Source organism: Xenopus laevis, chromosome 6L (assembly GCF_017654675.1).
Source record: "Xenopus laevis strain J_2021 chromosome 6L, Xenopus_laevis_v10.1, whole genome shotgun sequence".
In the NCBI taxonomy this organism is placed as follows: Eukaryota; Metazoa; Chordata; class Amphibia; order Anura; family Pipidae; genus Xenopus; species Xenopus laevis.
In genome coordinates this window covers 15,295,807-15,307,040 of record NC_054381.1, presented here as the reverse complement: position 1 = coordinate 15,307,040, position 11,234 = coordinate 15,295,807, and the positions used below count along the sequence as shown (strand labels likewise).

Sequence of the window (11,234 nt, the reverse complement as noted above, 5' to 3'; positions counted from 1 at the left end):
GTGTATAAATAAATCATATTCTGCATCTCTTTACACAACTATAAAACTTATTTTTTCTTTTTAAGCAAAAATCAATTAAAATACACGTTTCATTACATGGCTCCTGCTTTTATTTCTCATAACACAAAGAAATGATAATATAACAAAAAACAAATAAAAACGACAACAAATATTAGCTTTTTTTATTATTAAATTCACAGTAGTGCGAAATGCAGCAATTTTCATCTTTGGACTTTTAGCAAAAAATTGTTGATTTTTTTTTTCTATCTGTCTGAACGTCCAACATCAATAAAATGTAAGCAAGAAAATGATTGGTAAGGATAGGCTCTAAAATTAAAAAAATAAAATAATAATTAAATCAAAGAAAAATAGCTGTGTCCATGTTTTTGATTTTTTTTTTTTTTTCTTTTGTTTGTTTTTGCCTGTAAATTATATTTACATAGAATATTGCGGATTTATCCCAACACACACACTCCAAAGCCAAATGCTGGTTTATTCTTTATACACTGGCCCTTTATTCTTCCTTAAATTATTGCATTGCGAGGCCTTCGCGTTACCGAAACGTTACTATTCGCTGTCTGATTTGCCGTCCTTTGAAGTGGTCGAGTGGTTGTAAAGTCCTTGAGCCATTAAATGCAGGGCCAATGAATTTTTGTTCCCTGTTGCTTTTTTAATCTTTGCTCTTTTATTCTGAAACCAGATCTTGATTTGAGATTCGTTAAGACTGAGTTCCTGAGCCAAACTTTGCCTCCTCTGCTCAGTCAAATACCTGTTTGTTTGGAACTCGGCCTTGAGCCTCTGGAGCTGATCAGCAGTGAAGGCAGTTCTGGGCCTCTTGTCCTCTTTACTGACACTCTTCTTCTTTGGTTTGCGGGATCTCGGACCTGAAAAAAAAACGAGCACATTAAAATTCCTCCAATAAAGGTTCTCTGAAAAAAGCCGGGACCTTTAAATTACCATTAATTATAGCCAGCTGGGAAAAGCGCCTTCTAGTATTTACCCTACTTAGGTTCAGGTCAGTCAGTAAGAAAGTGTGTCCCAAACTCGAATAGATTGTAGGGTAACGTCCAGTACATATATCCATACATTTCTCTTTCTGGAGAGATATAGATAATTGAAAGAATAACACATGGACAGTTGCCAGAGGGGGGCTGAGAATTGTAGTTTCTCTAGACAGATAGATACATACATACATACATGATAGATAGATAATAGATAGATAGATAGATAGATAGATAGATAGATAGATAGATAGATAGATAGATAGATAGATTGATGATAGATAGATAAATATCTAGATAATACATAAATAGATAATAGATAGAAATAGATAGATGATAGATAGATACATACATACATACATACATACATACATACATACATACATACATACATAGATGATAGATAGATAAATACAGATAAAGATAGATAGATAATAGATAGAAATAGATAGATAGATAGATAGATAGATATAAACAGATATGGATAGATAGATACATACATACATACATACATACATACATACATACATACATACATACATAGATGATAGATAGATAAATAAATAGATAAATACAGATAAAGATAGATAATAGATAGAAATAGATAGATAGATAGATAGATAGATAGATAGATAGATACAAACAGATATAGATAGATAGTAGCACATCAGTTATTTGTACATGATTGAATATTAAACACACAGCAGCCCTTTCCATTTCCCAGAGACCCCAGTACAGTGCCCCCCGCCACCTTCTTCTCCCCACCTCTCGCTTGAAATATTAACACCACACATCCATTTAGTCTTTCATTCCTCCTAATTATTTGCTTCACGTTACCGGCCGTATCTCTTTAATAATGAAACTTCATATAAAATGCATGTGGGTTTTATCTGCATGTTGCATCAGATTGTGGGAACCCCCCATCTCCCCTCTCTCTCGTTTATTTTCCTTGTTTTTCTTTTTTAACAAAATCTGCTATTTGCAGTGTGCAGGTGGGTGATGCTTTGCCCTCTCTTGTCCCCAGATTGTAGGCCTGGTATTGTGAGTACTGCAGTGAGCAGACTGCCTGCCTGAGAGTGTACAGCAAGAGGGTCTGTCCTATCTATTCCCCTGCCCACAGTGCTTCTATCTGCCTGACCCACCCCCATCATCTGTTCCCCCATCTACCCCCTTCTGCATGTAACTGCTAATCTCATCATTTATATCCCTATTCTTCTCCAAGCCAATATGGACTTGTCTTCCTCATATTACAGCAAGTCTGGCCCCCATGTAACCATATATACCCCCATGTACCCGTATATACCCCCATGTACCCGTATATACCCCCATATACCCATATAAACTCCCCATATACCCATATAAACTCCCCATGTGCCCATATATACCCCCATGTACCCATATATACTCCCCATGTACCCACATATATGCCCCACGTACCCATATATACCCCCATGTACCCATGTATACTCCCCATGTACCCATATATACTCCCCATGCACCCATATATACTCCCCATGTACCCACATATACCCCCCATGTACCCATATATACCCCCATGTACCCACATATACCCCCATGTACACATATATAACCCCATGTACCCATATATCCCCCCATGTACCCATATATACTCCCCCATGTACCCATATATACTCCCCCATGTACCCATATACCCCCCATGTATCCATATACCCCCCATGTACCCATATATACCCCCATGTACCCATATATACCCCCATGTTCCCATATATACCCCCATGTACCCATATATACCCCCATGTACCCATATATATATACCCCCCTTGTACTCATATATACCCCCATGTACCCATATATCCATATATCCCCATGTACCCATTTATACCCCATGTACCCATATATACCACCCATGTACCCATATATACCCCTTGTACCCATATATATACCCCATGTACCCATATATACCCCCATGTACCCATATATACCCCCATGTACCCATATATACCCCTTGTACCCATATATATATCCCCATGTACCCATATATACCCCCATGTACCCATATATACCCCATGTACCCATATACACCCCCATGTACACATATATATAACCCCATGTACCCATATATACTCCCCATGTACCTATATATACACCCCTTGTACTCATATATACCCCCATGTACCCATATATCCATATATCCCCATGTACCCATATATACCACCCATGTACCCATATATACCCCCATGTACCCATATATACCACCCATGTACCCATATATACCCCTTGTACCCATATATATACCCCATGTTCTCAAATATACCCCCATGTACCCATATATACCCCCACATACCCATATATACCCCCACATACCCATATATACCCCCACATACCCATATATACCCCCATGTACCCATATATACTCCCCATGTACCCATATATCCATATATACCCCCCATGTACCCATATATACCCCCATGTACCCATATATACCCCATGTACCCATATACCCCCATGTACCCATATACCCCCATGTATCCATATACCCCCATGTACCCATATATACCCCCCATGTACCCGTATATACCCCCATGTTCCCATATATACCCCCATGTACCCATATATACCCCCATGTACCCAAATATATACCCCCCTTGTACTCATATATACCCCCATGTACCCATATATCCCCATGTACCCATTTATACCCCCATGTACCCATATATACCACCCATGTACCCATATATACCCCTTGTACCCATATATATACCCCATGTACCCATATATACCCCCATGTACCCATATATACCCCTTGTACCCATATATATAACCCAATGTACCCATATATACCCCCATGTACCCATATATATACCCCATGTACCCATATACACCCCATGTACACATATATATAACCCCATGTACCCATATATACTCCCCATGTACCTATATATATACCCCATGTACCCATATATACCCCATGTACCCATATATACCCCCCATGTACCCATATATACCCCCCATGTACCCATATATACCCCCCATGTACCCATATATACCCCCATGTACCCATATATACCACCATGTACTCATATATACTCCCATGTAGCCATATATACCCCCCATGTACCCATATATACCCCCACGTACCCATATATACCCCCATGTACCCATATATATATACCCCCTTGTACTCATATATACCCCCATGTACCCATATATCCATATATCCCCCATGTACCCATGTATACCCCTATGTACCCATATATACCCCCATGTACTCATATATACCACCCATTTACCCATATATACCCCTTGTACCGATATATATACCCCCATGTACCCATATATACTCCCCATGTACCCATATATCCATATATACTCCCCATGTACCCACATATACCCCCATGTACCCATATATACTCCCCATGTACCCATATATACTCCCCATGTACCCATATATCCATATATACCCCCATGCAGGCCCGGACTGGCAATCTGTGGGTTCTGGCAAATGCCAGAGGGGCTGCTATAAGGTCCCATAGAAAGTCAGTATTTAGTGGGCTGGTGGGGGCTGGTGGGGGCTGTTTGGGCCACTGCCTGGGCTGTTTGGGCCTCTGTATACCTGAAATGGCAGGGCCTATTTTAATTCTCAGTCCGGACCTGCCCCCATGTACCCACATATACCCCCATGTACCCACATATACCCCCATGTATCCATATATCCCCCATGTACCCATATATACTCCCCATGTACCCACATATACCCCCCATGTACCCACATATACCCCCATGTACCCATATATACTCCCCATGTACCCACATATACCCCCATGTACCCATATATACTCCCCATGTACCCACATATACCCCCCATGTACCCACATATACCCCCATGTACCCATATATACCCCCCATGTACCCATATACAGTATACCCCCCATGTACCATATATACCCCCATGTACCCATATATACCCCCCATGTACCATATATACCCCCATGTACCATATATACCCCCCATGTACCCATATATACCCCCATGTACCATATATACACCCCATTTACCCACATATACTCCCCATCCCAACTCCCAGCCCATCAATCTCTCCCCTTTTAAAACACATTGCCCTCCTGTAAGACACAGTGATGAATGTAAAATATAATTATACCAGAGTCACCAGTAGTTCTATGTCTGTATAAAAACAGGGGCAGTGATTTAATGCAGCTTATGGAACTCAACGATTATATGTAGCCTGAAATAAGTGCCAGTATTTATATCCACCCACAGGCCTCTGTATTCTCAAGCTCAGGACAATCTGCCCCAACTGCAACGTCTCCTTTATTTTCTCTGCTCACTTTCTTTTTGTAATATTGTTGTATTCAAACCTTCTTTTAATCTACTCTCCCTATATGTCCCCTATACTGTATATCTGATCCTCCTCATCTTGCCCTCCCCCATACATATCTATTCTCAGTGACTCTGAAGTTGCCTCTGTTTATCCATCACTTTTACAGACCCTGTTCTCTTAAATTTATTCTCCTCCCATATCCAATTTATTCTCCTTCTCTTTATTCACTTCTGATTCCCAGTACAAACAATGTTCTTCTTCTCTTTCCTGCTGTCTAACTGGACTTCTCTCCTTGTCTCACACTTACTCTTTTTCTACTTCTCTATACACATTCTGCCTATTCTCTCTGTGCCTTTCTGTCCCTATTCTGCCCTGTCTCCCTTTTTCATTCACTCTGAATTAGTTTAGGTTTTATTCTTAGGCTTCACTGTTCAAATCCCCTGCACCCTCCTAACCCCCTTCTACCTCAACATCCTTCCTTCTCCTTTTCTCTCTCTGTCCTTATCCCACCTCTGTCACCTCTGTCATCCTCTCCTACTTCTCCCTCTTTTGAAAATGACCTTATTCTCCCTCTCACAGTGTCCTGAATCATTCCTCCTTCCAGACTCTCAGTTCCTTTCCCTTCTTCACTGTGTTAATTCCCCCCCATTCTCCTCCCATTTGCCGGCCTTTATTCTTCCTTTCATCATATTGGTTCTCCCTTTATAACCCTTTTGCCTTACAGTCCTATTTCACTCTCCCAATTCCCTACCGGTTTCATTTTCCATTCTCTCCCTGCTTCTCCCTGTTCTATTTTCCCCTTATATTTTGCCACAAATTAAAATTTCTGCCCCTGTCCCTTGTGCCGCCTGTCACTGCTTTACTGCCTCACTTCTCCCCTGTCTCACTCTGTACTTATTGCCCCTGTCTCACTTCTCCCCTGTCTCACTCTGTACTTATTGCCCCTGTCTCACTTCTCCCCTGTCTCACTCTGTACTTATTGCCCCTGCCTCACTTCTCCCCTGTCTCACTCTGTACTTATTGCCCCTGTCTCACTTCTCCCCTGTCTCACTCTGTACTTATTGCCCCTGTCTCACTTCTCCCCTGTCTCACTCTGTACTTATTGCCCCTGTCTCACTTCTCCCCTGTCTCACTCTGTACTTATTGCCCCTGTCTCACTTCTCCCCTGTCTCACTCTGTACTTATTGCCCCTGTCTCACTTCTCCCCTGTCTCACTCTGTAATTATTGGCCCTGTATCACTTCTCCCCTGTCTCACTCTTTACTTATTGCCCCTGTCTCACTTCTCCCCTGTCTCACTCTGTAATTATTGCCTCTGCCTCACTGTCCATATTCTCTTCCCAGGAGTTACTGCTTCAGACTCACTTATCTTATTCTCTCGCTTCCCCCTATATCCACCTGCTCCCCGGCCTCACCCTCCTCCTCCTCTCAGAACCTCTACTGGGGCTCATCCCATTCTGTTTGTGCATTTGCCCCTTTCCCTCTCTCCAGTCACATCAGCAGCCTCTTTGTCCCATCAGTGCCCCTGTACCAGTATGTTCCCTCCCTCTCCCTTTACCCTCCTGTTTGTCTGTATCAGAGCTGCCCTTCTGGTGCCTATGGAGCCAATGGTGCCAATATCTGCCCCACATTTCTACATGATTCTGCCTCTGGCCTCCCACCTCCTCATCTAATCTGCTCCCTCGTTTCTCTCTGCCTTTCCCCTCATTGTACTTCTCTTTGCAGATTTGGGCCCCAATATCCTGATGCCATTCCCTCTTAGTGACTGACCTCCCCTCCCTGCTTCCCTTACACACACACTCACATACACATCCATATCCACATACACACACATACACATACACATACACACACACACACACACTCACATACACATCCATATCCACATACACACACATACACATACACACACACACACACACACTCACATACACATCCATATCCACATACTGACACACACACATCCATATCCACGTACACATACACACACTCACACACACATCCACACATACACATCCACACACAAACTCACACATCCACATACACACAATCCACAGATAGATACACAATCCACACACACGTGTTTTTACTACTATCTCGCAGCCATCCAGCCTCCCTCACCCCCATATCAGAGTGTGGGGACACGTGGGCTCGGCTGCTGCTCTCCATTGGAAATCCTCATAATAATGATACTAATAATACTAATAATACTAATATAGTGATACACTGGAACCCAAACTGCCCAGGAAATTCTATCGGGGAAAGCACTGAAACCAGAAATCACAAAAAGATCCAACAGATATGCGCCTGTTCTGTGTGTGTATAATGTGTGTGTGTGTTTCAACCTCAGTTACACAAATTACACACACACACACACACACACACACACAATTCTTTTCTATAGGAATAGAGCAGAAACACATTTACATCTTTATATCTCTGTCCACCCTGGAAATAAAGGGCCTTTGCCTTTGAAGTGGCGACTGCGCCTTATACATAAACAATCCTCCAGATCATAAATAATTCTTAAATGAGACCGTTCCATTTTGTATCACATGGGGGACAGCGATTATTTCATCACACGGAGATGTTTCTTAGTCCTCCACTAAATTCCCATTGAAGTCTGCCTTCCTATTCCAGCCAGAATCACTAACACGCTACATAATATCAAATAAAATACAATAATAAATGTATCAAACACCCACCGAACCAGCAGCAGATGTAGATCACGGTCCTATGTATCAATCACCTATTTAGCGAGCATTTCTTTTTTTTTGCTCTAATTTCCAAAAATATTTGCGTATTTAAGTTTTTTTTTATTTATAGTTCAACTCTTTCTAAAACGAAATAAAGTCAAAAAACAAACAAAAAAAAACCCGATCTCAGTTCACATGTCAAGGACCCCCTTTTGCGACTGTTTTTTTTTTCTTTCTAACAACACGAAAATTGAATTTTATACCCGCCATACGGTTAATTGTTTTCAGCAGTTCCAGAAGATGAAAATATAAATATTAATAATTTATAAACATATTTGAAACAACTGGAAACATGGCACGTTCCATCGGCATTTAGCGATTAAATATTTACAACAGAAGAGAACAATGGGCCTTTTATATAAAATATATTGGGCTCTGGATCAAATCTATTTCAGAGATCGAATAAAATCATCAGCGTTTTAATTCGGGCGAGTGGGAGGGAAAAAAAAACACACGTTCATATTCGTAAGCAATTTCGTTGGTTTCAAAAATATATTTTTAAATAACTTTTATAATATAAACTGAAAATTGATCAGGTCTGAATTATTATTCGTTTCAATGTTAAAAGCTGCTCATTGGCAAACGAATTTAAATACAAAAAAATATATATAATAATTAAAAAAAAATCATTAATAAATAATCAATTATCTCAGCGGCATAGATTTGCTGACTGGATGGTATAAAAGACAGAAGACAGAACAAATCCCCATTTTTTAAGCTTTAGATTTGGTTCCTGGGTGGATAAGTGACGCCTAGAATTTCCCACCCCACAAAAAAAGCAGAAAGTAAAGGCAAATTTAGCCATCACTTTGCTGGTGCCATATAGTTTTAATTTGAACTGTTTGGGTTCATTAGGATGGAAAATGCAAATATTTTATTTATTTATTTAAATAATAAAAATGTTATAAAGTTGCCTTCATTTTTATTTGTGTGGAAGGAACCTTGATTGTTTCCCTTGACAAAGACAAATATAATTTTAAGAATTAGAAATGGGGGGAAACACAAAGGCTGGGGGGGACACACCACATTTAAAGGTCTTGAAAACTCAGAAACCGAGGCAGGATCAGTCTGGATTGAGGTAACCCTCTAGGTGGGCTTCACCAGGGCTACAGCCGAGAAGGGAAGGGCTACCACAAAGACTCCACTAGGTTTTGGGCACCTCGCTAACCCAAAGTGATCTGTACCAGTGTTTGGGGCATCTCATAGGCTTCACCAGAACTGGGGCCCTCATTAATGGGCTACCCCAGGGATGGGGAACCTATTAGGATCCTCTATGGGTTTCCTCTGGGTTGGGTTATCAAACTTAACCGAGATGGGTAATATCTCAATTACAGAGGTAAGTTTAACTAGGTTTAGGAAACCTTTATGAACCAGATGAGCTTCATTTCAAGGACACTGAGTCTATATGAGTATTGAGAAACCCTCCGCCTCAAATAGTCTTCAACTGGAATGGGACACTGGTCGAGATCTTCTCTATCAGCACCAGGATCCCAACTGATCTCTATCAACTCAACAAATGTGGAGGTGTTTCTGGATGTCTGTCATGAAGTTAGATCCCATCAAGGCTGGGACTTGAGTAACTAAAAGCTTTCTTACCTGATGAAGGTCTGTCTGAATATCTGGTGCAGTAGACCCAGGCTGGCCACAACATGGGCTGTTGAGTGGCTTTGGAGCTGGTTTGGGAACTATCAGAGTCTGAGCTGAGGGAATGGTCTCCATTAAGTCCTCTGGATTTCAGGGTTTCTTCCATGGCCAGGTCACTTTTCTTCTCTCCAGTAACAGTGATGACTTTGGAAGAGCCTCCTGCGCCCTCGGGGACATTGACTCGGTGGTGGCCGCTTTCTGCCCCAGACAAAGCCCCAGTGTCTCTCTCAGTATAGAGCTCATCCTGATGGCTTATTCCTTCTTTCCTCCTCCCGAACTCCGGCCGTAGAATGTTGTCAATGAAGAAGTTCGTTATCCTGTGATGGGGCTGGTGGTTCCCAGGAGGAGCCTGATGAAGGATCCCCCTGTTGGACTCTTCTCCTGACTCCTGCTGTGGCTCCACTTCCCTGTTATTCTGCTCATTCTCTTCCATGCTGTTATTCCAAAGCTTCTTCTTGCCTTTAACCCCTTGTGTTTCCTACAGGCTCCAGTCAGCTACACATTCAAATTGCCTCTGACCCAGGGACGTTCCTGCAGGAAAGGTTCTGCCTCCTCTTTTTTTGCTCTCTCTCGGTTTCTCTGCAGATTTTAATGTTTCACTTCAGCCAAGCAAAGCATCTTCTCCTTCTTCTTCCCCAGGACGGGCTCATTACCCCCTCCTTCCAGATCCAGGTTCCTGGGGGGGAAATCCTTGAGAGCAGCCAGTAGGGAGATGTTTGTAGACCATCCAAGCCCCAGTGGTGGAGCTGAGGGAGTGTGACATAAGATATATGTATATAAGATATATAATTATTAAATATAAAGTCTATAGGAGCTGCCCCACTCTTGTTACAGCAGGAGGAGCAGCACATGAACCCACGGCGCTTCCAGAGCTGTCTCCTAAGAGAGACCAATTTTACACGCACTCACTGGACCTCAAATACTTTCACTCTGGATTTTTGTTCTTATTTTTAATAGACCCCCACAAGTGACGTTGGAGCCCGGTATCCTAGACACGTGCCTTTGGCCAATAGAGGGCCCCCCCTGTGTCACATGACTCCATGCTCTGTAGTAAACTGACAAACAGGAGTCCACCCCCCCATCTCCTTCTCTCCTCACCCCCGTCTCCTCCCCCCTAGCTCTGCTCCCCCTTATCTTCTTTAAAGCTGCAGCGTCCTGAAAACAGGAGAGAGTGTGTGTGTGAGTGAGTGAGTGAGTGTCAGCACTTTCCCCGCATACTAACATCTTTGTTCCATAGGAATATGCACCAATTGCACTATTGTGTGGGGCATTTTTATTGCCTCGCTGAAATCCCAGTATAATCCGGTTGGAAATGAATGAAACCCAGTAAATGAGAGCATTGCACAAAGGAGATTACCTCTGCACCACCAAAGCCTGACTTTATTACCCTGAATATAAGAAATGATCCTCTGCCTAAATAGATACTCCCTGCAATGCTGCACTAGCAGAACCACTGGGCAAGTACCAGGGAAATATGGCACAGGACTGCACACAGCAATTAATGGCGAGCAACA

General features: G+C 42.1%; 1 protein-coding gene across 1 annotated transcript; it reads right to left on the bottom strand.

The window, feature by feature from the left end:
- Positions 1 to 395: 395 nt before the first annotated feature.
- On the bottom strand, positions 396 to 10,623 carry en2.L (engrailed homeobox 2 L homeolog). Its single transcript, NM_001101743.1, is given in 2 exon segments — positions 396 to 884; positions 9,673 to 10,623. Coding segments are annotated over 2 exon segments (798 nt in total). The 5' UTR covers positions 10,154 to 10,623; the 3' UTR covers positions 396 to 567.
- Positions 10,624 to 11,234: the final 611 nt, after the last annotated feature.